A 13206-nucleotide genomic window follows, 5' to 3' on the forward strand; every position below is an offset into this window, starting at 1 on the left:
GCCAAATAAAGGCTATAAACGCACACTCAACATAAGCCCTAAAGCTCTTCACGGTCTTAAAACTATAATCTTGACACCATTCACACTTAATACATGAAGAAGGTCATGACGACCCTGACACATCAAACACAGAATTCTCCATTCAGGTACTACGTAATTACTTGATATCACCTTTGGTTTCTGTGCCCACTTGCATGCTACATACACGTATGCCACTCATCTACACCTTCATATACCCACATACACCTTACTCACACCCCTCCCCAGGAGGCGACCCCGCTGTGTCCCCCTGAAACCCCCTTCCCGTATGTAATCCCCAACCCCAACCTTACTCACTCAGCCCCAGTCGTAGATTGATGAGAAAACCTAACGTTAACATTCTATACCCTTCCGAAAAATCCTTCTCCCACCTCCTCCCATACAGTTCTCTATTACGACACATCGTACGATAAACCGTTACCGCTAGTACTCGCCTCCGCACCTCACAATTCCCCCTCCCCCTCATCACCCACGATATATATATATAATCCACTATTATATAATCCAAAGCTCTTATAACACTCTCATCGAACCCTCCCACATCTAGGCTTAGTGCACGCAGAACCGACACCCCTCTGCCCCCCACCCCCTGTACTACCCTACTTAACCAATACCTAACACCCTCCAGTTCCCCACAAAAGTATACTGCATGGAACGTCGTCTCATCCTCCCCACAGATTCCACACCTTCTGCCCACAATTACCCCTCTGGTTCTTAAAACCTCCCCCGACGGTAGTATGCCATGCAAAAAACGATACATTACCTCCCTTACCCTAGGCTTTAACTTCAACCTGCTAAACCTATACCAAATACTCTTCCATGCGTACATGGGGAACAATCCCTCAACTGGTACAACAATCCTGTCTGCAAGCAGCTTACACAAAACCCCTACTCAGATTTTCCTGGGTTCTCTAACCAACATCAAAGCCCTCAAAATAGTTTCACATTCCCTCAACTCCACACCACCATACAACTTACCCAACCTATCATGTACTTTTCCCAGCTGCCCTCCACTCACACCTTCACGCAAAACCTCCCATTTAAGAAACACACATTTAATTCTCCTCCTCAGATCCATCAACCCCAACCCACCCTGGCGCACAGGTAACATTACAACCTCTCTCCTCAGCCAATCGCACCTTGAACCCCACAAAAAGTTAAACACTCGTCTCAGAATTCCCACAATCGCTGTCCCTGTTAATGGGAACACGGCTGCTACGTGCCAAACCTTACTATACAATAATACATTTATAACAATCACTCGTTGCACGAGAGTCAGGTTTTGTTGGGTATATAAGGGCTACTGAGAGCATAAGTCATCCATAATGATGGTGAAGCAGCAGCTGAGGCGGCAGTGTTTTCTGTAGCCCTATATAACTCCAACAACATTGGAGGAGTTAGTAGAATTGCTGAACCACTGAAAAAGGCACCCTCTACCACTATGGCAACCATTACCTCCCTCTACCACTATGACAACCACTACTGCCATCACTACAACCCTCTACCACTATCACAACTGCTACCACTCTACCACCACCACTTTTGTATTTTTCTACAAACTTTTTCTTAAATTATATATGTTTCTCACATTCTTTACCAAAGGGCTGGCACTAAAAGCTTTCTTTGGAGCCATGGTGACTTATTTAGCAATTACAGGCACTAAAATGAATGGAATATTATGAGATGTATTATGTAAACTTGTGGGATCATCCTTGTGAGGGAAAAGTAGGTGTAAGTGGGGTTAAGGTTGTTCAGGCAACCAGGAACCATTAGCGGGGTACGTCGCGCACCCCCCCCCCCCTCTGGCGGGCTGGGGCGAAACTAGTTCTTGGTGTCTGATTTGTTCAAATTTCTACTCCTGGTAATATTGACCTTACCTGGTGTGGGTTGAAGTTTGGAGAGTCACTTCACCTCCACTCTTCTCCTAATCAGGTAGGGTGATCTACCAGGAGTATTACTGTTTGTTCCTTTCTTTCTTTTGCTGGTTACCAGTAATGATTTTGGCATTTATCATTCTTTTCCATTCTTAAATGTTATATTATCATGACCATGGGTAACCAGTTTATTTTTTCTTATTACCAGCTCTGTTCCTGGCGTGGTCATCCAGGATAGACGCCAGATAAAGGAGCAAGACATGTTAATGATACTTATTAACATTATTCTACTACTACTGGCCCTTACCTGTTCTACTTGTGGTACTCCATCCAAGTGGTAGGAGATTCCAAAACATCGGACTATTACCATCCGCCCAGGATAACCTACATCCATAATAGCAGATCTATCCAGGGCCTTACCTACTCCTGCCTAACTACAAGAACCGAAGGCCATATTTTTTTTTATTATATTTAAATTTTAAGTAAAATCCTCAAAAATCATTATTCTTATTTTTCCTAGTCGTTTCTTTATTTATTTTTCCATTAGTTTCTTTTGTTCAGATGGAAGGCGTTCCACTGATAATGGCGACCTTGCCAGGATCCGACTCTTGAAGCAACATCGTCCTGATGGTTCAACTGGTTGTGAGTATAACATTTAAGATAGAAAAGGGTGAGTTAGTTGAGGTGTCAAGTCATTACTGGTAGTCTGGTTGACTTACCATTGTTTGGTTCTAAGGTTCGGTTTAGAAATTTACCTATTTGTTGGACCTGGGGAACTTTGATAATAACCCCTCCTGTGTGAACCGTGTGTATTTTGCTTAGTGAAGGCTATTGAGCCCACAAGTGTATTCTTCCAGGGAGAAATATTTATTTCATTTTCTACCTTGGGAAGTTTAAAGTGTGCGGACTGTGTCCCTCTTTTGTAACAGACGTTCCTGTTAGTTTTAATTAACCCAGCTGAAGTTGGGTGCGTAATATTTCTTTTTACAAGATGGATTCTTTAGATTTCTGGTTGAAAGCTGGAAAGGAAATGGGATTTACTGGACAAAGCCTTGATAATTACATTACTGCTAAAATGGCTATTGTAAAGAAAGAGGAACGGGAAAGATTAGCTCAAGAGGTGAAAAAGGAACAGGAAAGACTAGCTCGAGAAGAGAAAAAGGAACAGGAAAGACTAGCTCGGGAGGATAAAATCGAACAGGAAAGGATAGCTAGAGAAGATAGAGTTCAGGCAAGAGAGGTAGCCTTCAAAATGAAGAAAATTGAGTTAGAACAATCAAGGTTGGAATTAGAAGCCAAGAAGATAGAACTATCTAAGCAGAAAATAGATGAAGGGGTACTAGAATACCCTTCCCAAGAACCTAATATTAGGATGCCACAAATACCACCTTTCTCAGAACAAGATGACATAGCGGCATATATTACTAGATTCGAGAGTACTGCTACTCTCTGTGACTGGCCAGTAGATTCTTGGGCTACTAGGCTTGGCTTACTACTGTCAGGTTCAGCATTAAACGTCTATTCCACTCTACCCTCTGATGTTATTTCTAGTTATAGCCTGCTAAAGAAAGCTATACTTCAGGCTTTCAAAAAAACTACTCATCATTACAGGTCGGAGTTTAGACACATTAAAATAACTCCTAATCAAAATTATATGCAATTCTTAACAATTTTCAGATTATTTGATTCGTGGATTGATAGTGCTGAGGTTGACCACGATTTCGAATCTTTACGAGACCTGATGGTAAGAGATCAATTCCTTTCTTCTGTAAACTCTGACTTACGAATATTCATTAAAGAAAGAAACATTCATACGGCTGTGGAAATGGCACAAGCTGCTGATATATATGTGTGCGCTCATAATAACTACCCTAAAGAGCGTAGCAGATATAAGCCTGTTGTGCCTAAGCAATCTGAGGGATCCAAACCCTCCATACCAAGGAATTCCACGGCCTTCACAGTAAAATGTTTCAACTGTAATGAATGGGGTCATAGACGGCCCAACTGTCCTAAGAAAAAAGGTGAAAATATTGGTAAATGTTTCGCCGAATCTAATATAAACGCACCTTTTAGTGAAGGTACAGTCAATGGCATGAATGTGTCAACCATTCTTAGAGACACTGGATGTTCCTGTATTGTTATCTCAAGTAAGCTTTTCCCTAACCTAGATTCTTCACGTTATAAGTCCACTAAATTAACTGACTATTTAGGAAGAAGCGATTCTTTTCCAACAGTCAGATGTTTCGTTAGGTGCAAATGGTTCTCAGGATGGGTAGATGCCGTAGTTGCCCCGATAACCTCGTGTTCTGTTTTGGTTGGGAACATACAAGGGGCTACTTTCCCATCTGAAAAGGACTGTTTGGAATTTGGAGTTTCCAAGGAAGGGTTGGAACCTAATATCTGTTTCTTCACAGATAGTTCCAGATGAGATTCAGTTCGATAACTTAAATCAGAGAGCTGATGGTTACAAAACTCCGGTAACACCTTTAGTAAGTCAGTCACTTGAACTGGACAATGCAGACACCAGTGGAAAACTATGTGTGGCACAATCTTTTCAACAACTAGACACAATTAACGTCCTTACCAGAGCTCAGTCTAAGGTAAAACCTATCCACCCATTAGTTCTTTCCAAAGGAAAGCCAATTGAGCTGTCTCACATAGATTTAGAGGGTCTTCAAAAGACTTGTCCTTCCTTAGAGGAATCTCGGAAGTTAGCTTCAAATGGCAAGGTGATACAGAAAGAAATTTTCTTACAAGTTTGAGTTCAAACACGATCTTTTGTACAAGACTATAGTGTCTGCAGACAAACCCAATGACGTTGATCGAAGCCTGTTAGTCATTCCGCAGGATTGCCGGGAAACCATTTTAAAGATTTCTCATGACATGCCAGTCTCTGGCCATTTTTCACATAGGAAGACCTATAATAAAATCAAGGACCTATATTTCTGGCCTAGTATGTCCTCTGACATCTATAAGTACTGCAGATCATGTCACGTATGTCAACTTTCCACGCAAAAGGGTAGAACTAGGAGAGTTCCTATGGTAAAGATGCCAATTTTCTCAGTCCCTTTTGCAAGGGTTGCAGCAGATATAGTTGGTCCTATCACACCTCGCTCATCAGGAGGTCATAAATATATTTTAACTATGATTGACTATGCGTCCAGCTTCCCAGAGGCGGTACCCTTAAAATCCATTACGTCCATAGAAGTCGCAGAAGCCTTATTTTCTATTTTTTCACGTGTAGGTATACCTCGTGAAATTGTCGGATAAAGGGGCACAATTCACTTCAGAATTAATGGAACACGTTTATCAACTTGTGGGTGTTAAACCTCTTTTCACGACACCTTACCATCCGATGTGTAACGGAAGAGTGGAGCGACAACATGCCATCCTAAAGTCAATATTAAAAAAACTATGTATTCTTAAACCAACTGACTGGCATATATTTCTACCATGTGCTCTTTTCGCAATGCGCGAGATTCCAAGTGATTCACTTGGTTATTCCCCTTTTGAATTGCTTTATGGGAGACAAGCTCGTGGACCACTATCTATTTTGAATGAACTTTGGTCCAAAGATATTAAACCTGAGGTTCAAAACAGCTATCAGTTTCTTTTAGATCTAAGGGAAAGATTGGAAGAAACCGCCGATTTGGTCGGTAAAAACCTAGAGATGTCTATGGAAACGTAAAAGACCTATTTTGACCATAAAAGCTCCAAGCGTACATTTAATGTTGGTGATGAAGTTTTAGTTCTCCTACCTGACAAATCCAACAAATTGCTAATTACCTGGCACGGACCGTATAAAGTAGTGAAGGTCTGCAATAAGGTAGATTATATCTTGGATGTCAAGGGTAGAGAAAGAATGTATCACGTCAATATTTTGAAAAGGTACCATCGAAGAGAAGTTAATCTTTGTGTAAATTCCTTTGACGAAGATACTACTTCTTTCGGCTTGGTTACAAGTGGTGATTCGTACAAGTGTAGAGTTTGTATTATAGATGACGAGTCTTTTACAGAATCGAAGGAACTACTAGATATCTTAACGCATGATCCCTCATCAAAGAAGTCAAATGTCAACATTAACAACGACTTGTCAAATAAACAAAAGTCTCAAGTAAGTGCCTTAGTAAACACTTTTTCTGACGTATTCACAGAGGTACCAGGACTTACCACCACTATTGTACACAAGATTGAATTGTCGGATCATGAACCAGTAAGGCAGAAAATCTACCCCGTTTCCGTTCACTTACGGAAAACTTTTGATAATGAGGTTGACAAACTATTTAACTTAAATATCATAGAACCTTCGAAATCAGCTTTCTGTTCACCAGTTGTTATGGTTAAGAAACCCAATAATTCTTACCGACTGGCACAAGATTTTCGTTATTTGAATACTATTACTAAATGGGATGCACAACCCATGCCAGTAATTGATCATGACTTGTATAAATTCCATGACTGCAAATTCTTCTCAGAATTAGACATCTCACAAGCATACCATCAAGTGCCATTACACCCAGACTCGAAACCATACACTGCTTTCCCTACTCATAGAGGTCTAATGCAATATCGCACAATGCCTTTCGGCTTGGTTACCGCATGTGCCACGTATATTAGGCTTATGAGAATAGTTCTTTCTGATCTAAAGAATGTTTCACTGTATTTTGATAATATTTATATCATGACAAATGTCTGGAAAGACCATCTAAATACACTATCGCTTGTTTTGAAAAGACTAAGAACTCATGGCCTTACAGTTAAACCACAAAAGTGCTTTCTTGGCTATCATAAGGTACAATACCTCGGGTTCATTATATCTGACAACAACTCACCACTTCCTAATAAGACCAAAGCTGTTTTAGAAAGTACGTTCCCTGCTACCAAAAAGTTATTAAGAAGTTTCCTTGGATATGTAAACTTCTATAGAAGTTTTGTACCAAATCTAAGTAGCTTAACTTCAGTTCTTACAGACTATTTGAAAAAGGGTGTCAAGGAACCTCTTAGTTGTTCTGAGGAAGCCATCCAAAGCTTCGAAGAAATTAAGAGGATATTTTCAAACCCCCCTGTCCTAAAATTACCAGATATTAATAAAATATTTTGTCTCTGAACAGATACCTCCCATTCTGGACTCAGGGCTGTACTACTTCAATATTATGAGGAGACTCCTTTCCCAGTATCTTTCGCTAGTAAGAAGCTTCTGCCCAGAGAAGAAAGATATTCCACTGTGGAGAAAGAATGTTATGCTTTAGTATGGGGTATAAGTAGATTTAAATACTACCTATACGGTAAACCCTTTGTGCTTGAAACAGATCACAAGCCACTGATGTACTTGGAAAATTTTAAAGGATCAAATAGCAGACTCTTGAGATGGGCTCTGGCTATTCAGCCCTATAAGTTTAAAGTCGTTTATATTTCTGGCTCTGAAAACCACCTTTCAGATTGGCTGAGCCGAGGTTGTATTTAGTTCTTTTCCCTCTGTTCGTTGACTTATTGACTCCATCCATAAGTTTTGGAAGGGGGTATTGAGGGAAAAGTAGGTGTAAGTGGGGTTAAGGTTGTTCAGGCAACCAGGAACCATTAGCGGGGTACGTCACGCACCCCCCCCCTCTGGCGGGCTGGGGTGAAACTAGTTCTTGGTGTCTGATTTGTTCAAATTTCTACTCCTGGTAATATTGACCTTACCTGGTGTGGGTTGAAGTTTGGAGAGTCTCTTCACCTCCACTCTTCTAATCAGGTAGGGTGATCTACCAGTATTACTGTTTATTCCTTTCTTTTGTTTGCTGGTTACCAGTAATGATTTTGGCATTTATCATTCTTTTCCATTCTTAAATGTTATATTATCATGACCATGGGTAACCAGTTTATATTTTCTTATTACCAGCTCTGTTCCTGGCGTGGTCATCCAGGTTAGACGCCAGATAAAGGAGCAAGACATGTGTTAATGATACTTATTAACATTCTACTACTACCGGCCCTTACCTGTTCTACTTGTGGTACTCCATCCAAGTGGTAGGAGATTCCAAAACATCGGACTATTACCATCCGCCCAGGATAACCTACATCCATAATATCAGATCTATCCAGGGCTTTACCTACTCCTGCCCAACTACAAGAACCGAAGGCCATATTTTTTTTTATTATATTTAAATTTTAAGTAAAATCCTCAAAAATCATTTCTTATTTTTCCTAATCATTTCTTTATTTATTTTTCCATTAGTTTCTTTTGTTCAGATGGAAAGCGTTCCACTGACAATCCTCACTCACTGATAAACAATGACACACTGGCTGGGAATGGAGTGTGAGGTGGCTCGGTGTTGTGTGTACACATGATCACTCTGAGTTACCCTGCCCTATCAGCACCATCATACTGTATTAACTGTACTAACTGGACAGTAAATTTCACCATGGCCCCTAAGAGGAAGTCTGAATCTTGCACTGGAGGTTGTGGCAAGAAAGGCTCTTTCTCTTGACCAGAAGATCAAAATAATTAAACAGTATGAGGATGAAAAAAATGTCAACAGCATTTCTCAGGATCTTCACCTCTCCCATTCCACTGTGTCGACAATGCTTAAGGATAAAAAGCACATCAAAGAAGCAGTGAAATCTTCGGCCCCAATTATCACAAGGAAATGTGAAGGCCCAATTGCCATGATGGAAAAAATGCTAAGCGTTTGGTTAGAAGATTTTCGGCAGACAAAAGTGACTGTGATGCTTTCTGAAGTACAAAGAAAAGCTAAATGTTTAACATGTTGAAACAACATGCTGGTGTTTACCTGGAGTTACCTGGAGAGAGTTCCGGGGGTCAACGCCCCCGCGGCCCGGTCTGTGACCAGGTGTGGGATATAATCTAGAATTTATTGCAAGTGATGAGTGGTTTTGGAGATTTCGTCAGTGATACCAAATTCATTATGTGGTAGTGAAAGGTGAGGCAATTAGTTGTGACGAAGGTTCAAAAACTTTCGTTGCTGAGTTAGCTAACTTAATAAAAGAAGAATGTTTGCCAGAAAAAATATTTGATGTTCATGAAACTGTCCTGTACTGGAAGAAAATTCTTAAAGGAACATGTGTATCTAAGGAAGTGAAGAGTATGCCAGGGCAAAAGGTTATGAAGCAAAGGGTTTCACTGCTGCTTGGGGGGAATATTGCTGATTTCAAATTAACCATTTCAGGGTCCGTCCCGTAGATCTATGGCTTCACGTTGAGTGTCCAAACCGTAGATCTACGCCAAAATTCTAGCGCCATCAAATTTAGCGCAAAGGCACTCATAGGCCTACATATGAGAGAACGGGTCTGTGCGGTGGGTGTGCGCCATAAAAAAAATTCTAGGTGCCCGCATAGCATTGTGGGAATGCCGGCTCAGTTACCCTTGTTCACCATGCCTCGTCGCAAGTCAGCTCTCAGTCCCCGGAAAACTGGGATTCGCTCTTCCTATCTGATAGTTCTGACACTGATGGAAGTGTAAATGAAGACGAATTCTATGGCTTTGATCAGTTAGTGACCTAAAGGAATGACTAGGATATTGATAATAGTGCAGAAAACCCTGACGATCCTCAACCTTATACCTCTGGTGTGGACACTCGTGACTCATGGTCAGTTGTGCCTCAGCATAAGAGAAAACTAATATTTTTGCATGGCCAGGCCTCTGACTTCAGTAATGATGATGATAGTGACGTGGATTGTGATTTTATTGCGCTTGACGATCATTCGAGTAGTGATAGTGAGTAATCATATTCACCAGTGAAGCATCGGTATGTTCGCCGCCGCATGCGCTTGGGTAGTGTACCCTATGCTGTGCCTAGGGGATGGAGTACATCCCAGAGTACATCCCAGAGTACATCCCGTGGCCCTACACCAGTTTTAGATAGTGATAGTGAGGATGATGTGGCTACACTTGGCATGGATAGACCACAGGCATCAGGGGATGGTGGTAGTGGTGATGGTAGTGGCACCGCCATGCATGACTCACTAGCCCAGGCTGGGACCCACGCTGCTGACTCGTCAGTTCAAGGACAAAGCGGAGCGTCAGCCACCAGCCCACCACAACCACAACCACCCGCACAACCAGCCTATGATGTCCAGTATCCACCAGCAAACCGTATGTGGGATTGGCAGCAAAATCCCAATTTTGTTCCCAAGCCTCACCACTTTGATGACTCTCAAAGTGGAATTCTACCTACTTGTCCCCTTGGAACCATGGCCAATGAACTGGAATTCTTTGAATTATTCTTTGACCAGCCATTGATGGAAACTATTGTCAGGGAAAGTAATAAGTATTTTGAGTACACCATGGCAAATATGATCATATCACCACAGTCAAGACTACACCAGTGGAAAGAGACGACTGTTGCAGAAATGCATTTGCTTTTTGCAACAATAATGCTTATGCCTCATGTCTATAAGCATAATATAAAAGCATACTGGTCCACAAATCGGCTAATTTCTACCCCGGTCTTCAGTGAAATCCCAGTGAACAGGTTTATCTTACTGTTACGTATGTTGCACTTCTCTGACAAAACCAGGCCTGACAGAAGTGACAGGTTATACAAGATTAGAAATGTTTTCATGTATCTCAAACAAAAGTTCAGCATATACTTTTATCCATTCAAGAATGTTGTAATTGACGAGTCTTTGATTTCGTTCAAAGGTAGACTGTCATTCAAGCAGTATATACCGAGCAAGAGGAAACGCTTTGGTATGAAACTGTTTGTACTCTGTGACTGTGACAGTGGCCTGGTGTTGGATATTGTTGTATACACGGGAAGTAAAACATTGAAAGATACCAAGATGTTATTGGGTATCTCAGGTGACGTAGTGAGAAACATGATGGCACCTTATCTTGGTAAGGGGCATACATTATATACTGATAACTGGTACACAAGCCCATTACTCAGTGATTTCATGCGAGTGAACAAGACAGATGTGTGTGGCACAGTGCGTTCTAATTGTAAACATATGCCCAGGCTCAACGCAGGTGTTCGTGGTGATGACGTGCAGGTGTTTACTGCCAATAACATCATGGCATTACGGTGGCATGACAAACGAGATGTCACATTGTTGACAACCATTCACCATAATGAAATGCAAGACAGTGGCAGGACATAAATAGAATTAAGGGTAACAAAACTGGGCAGATCGCGCACCCTCATCCCTTGCATAGGGCGAATGAGTTAGTGCTTGTGCTGCTACATCTAGCTATGACAGTCTTCCCAGTACCACACAGGCGAAATTAATGGAGAGAGAGACTATGTACCTCTGTAATCTTTAAACTACTTCCCTAAATGATGAATCTGGAGTACATAAATCAAATTGTCAGACTAACATGCTTGTATTACATGTAATTTACGTGAAGTTGATCGAGTGACTAATGAACGTATTCGAAAACCAGTGACAGTGATTGATTATACACAAAACATGCGCTTGGTTGACAAATGTGACATGCAGATTGGTTTTGTTGACTGTGTTCGTAAGAGTTACAAGTGGTACATGAAACTTTTCTTCCATCTCATGGACATTTCAATGCTCAATGCATATAATATGTACCAAATAAAGACTGGCAACTGACCACCGTATGGTGAATTTTGTTTGTCTGTTGTCAGACAACTCATAATGAAGTACCAGGTAACAACACCTGCTATACAACAAGGTCCTCGAATTACTCAGGATATACCCAAGTGTTTGAGGAGGGAAGGTGATCATTTCATAATACAGCTTCCTTCAACTCAGAAGAAATTTGCTCAGAAGAGATTCATTGTCTGTGCACAAACAAAATGACGGCAACAAAGACGCAAAGACACTCGGTTTATATGTAAGGAATGTAAGGTGCCTCTGTGCATGGTGCCTTGTTTCAAGGAGTTCCACAAGCTCCAGCAGTTCTAAAACCATGTCCAGTGATTGTAAATATGTAAATATATGATAGAACATTAGTATTATACAATATTTGTGCATGTTTATTGTAATAAACAACAGTGGTAAACAATAATATGATAACTTTAGTGCAGTTATTGTGTTCAATACAGTGAGTTTATATATATACATTATATACAGTATTGGTCTCTCAGGCCCCAAATGTTAGTAGGAAAAGAAAAAAATTGGAAAAGAAAAGAAAAAAATATAAAAACCGCTAAATAATGTAATGTGCGTATGTGGAATTCGTCGATGTTGCCACCACATCATTTTGGACAAACTTCTTGGCACTGTATCTCGGTAAGTACTGATCAGAATTTTTTTTTTGTCTTATTACCTTCACAAAAATATGCTCTTTAATTCTGTAAGAAAAAATAATTTTTTTTCAAAATTTCTTGGACACTGGAGCACCACTTCAGATTTTGGCCTTGGACCCTGAAGGGGTTAAAACCCTTTTAATTTACATGACAGAGAACCCCTGTTCTCTCAAAAAAGTTTACACTTCCCATGCATTATTGATACAATTGTTAGGCATGGATGACAATGGCCTTATTCGAGGATTGGTTTTTAAACTGCTTCATCCCACCTGCACACCAGTATTGCCAGGAAAAAGGAGTCCCTTTCAAAATTCTTTTAGGTTTCGATAACGTGTCTTCCCACCCTTCTCACTTGGACACCCTAGACCCTAATGCACGAGTGGTGTTTATGCCCTCCAACACTATCCCCACTCATACTACCCATGGATCAGGGGGTTATTTCAACATTTAAAGCATACTATCTGCACATATCTTTTGATCAAGCTATCAAGGCCATTGATTCAGACCCAAAACTAACTCTAAGAGATTTTTGGAAGTAGTATAACATCAGTGCTTCAAAAACATAGCAAAAGCATGTGAGTTAGTCACAGCTAAGTATATGAACGGCATCTGGAAGCAGTGTAATGCGCACTTTCTTAAAGATTTTCATGGCTTCAACAATGAAGAAGAGTTAAGTGTGGTGAGAGGTGCAATTTTAAAATTGGCAAATAACTCGAACTTTAATGTGATGTGGATGATATTGAAGAATGTTTGACAGAAGAAGTTCAAGAGTTAACAAATGAAGAACTGATGATAGAAGAAAGAAAAGCAGAAGAACAAAGACACAGAGAAGACAAACAGCAAGAGGAGGAGCCAGAAAGAAAGTTCTCAGTGAATGACTTATCACAGTGTTTTTCATTGATAAACCAAGGGCTATGAAAATTGGAGAATATGGAGCCTAACATTGAACAGTTTGTCAATACTGAGAGAATGATACAGTGTGTCCATACAGAGACATTATGAAAAGAAACACTGGAAAATTCAAACAAATCTCTATGTTTATCAAGAAGAGTGCTCCCCCCTACCCCATCAGA

The 13206-nt window shown here is 40.6% G+C and overlaps 1 protein-coding gene across 1 annotated transcript; it reads left to right on the forward strand.

The window, feature by feature from the left end:
* Window positions 1-2180: 2180 nt before the first annotated feature.
* LOC138855436 (uncharacterized) lies at window positions 2181-11579 on the forward strand. Its single transcript, XM_070104782.1, has 2 exons — window positions 2181-8678; window positions 8747-11579. The coding sequence occupies exon 1, from the start codon at window positions 2905-2907 to the stop codon at window positions 4339-4341; it is 1437 nt and encodes a 478-aa protein (XP_069960883.1). The 5' UTR covers window positions 2181-2904; the 3' UTR covers window positions 4342-8678; window positions 8747-11579.
* The last annotated feature ends 1627 nt before the right edge of the window (window positions 11580-13206 follow it).

The sequence above is a fragment of the Cherax quadricarinatus genome, chromosome 94 (genome assembly GCF_038502225.1).
Source record: "Cherax quadricarinatus isolate ZL_2023a chromosome 94, ASM3850222v1, whole genome shotgun sequence".
NCBI classification, from domain to species: domain Eukaryota; kingdom Metazoa; phylum Arthropoda; class Malacostraca; order Decapoda; family Parastacidae; genus Cherax; species Cherax quadricarinatus.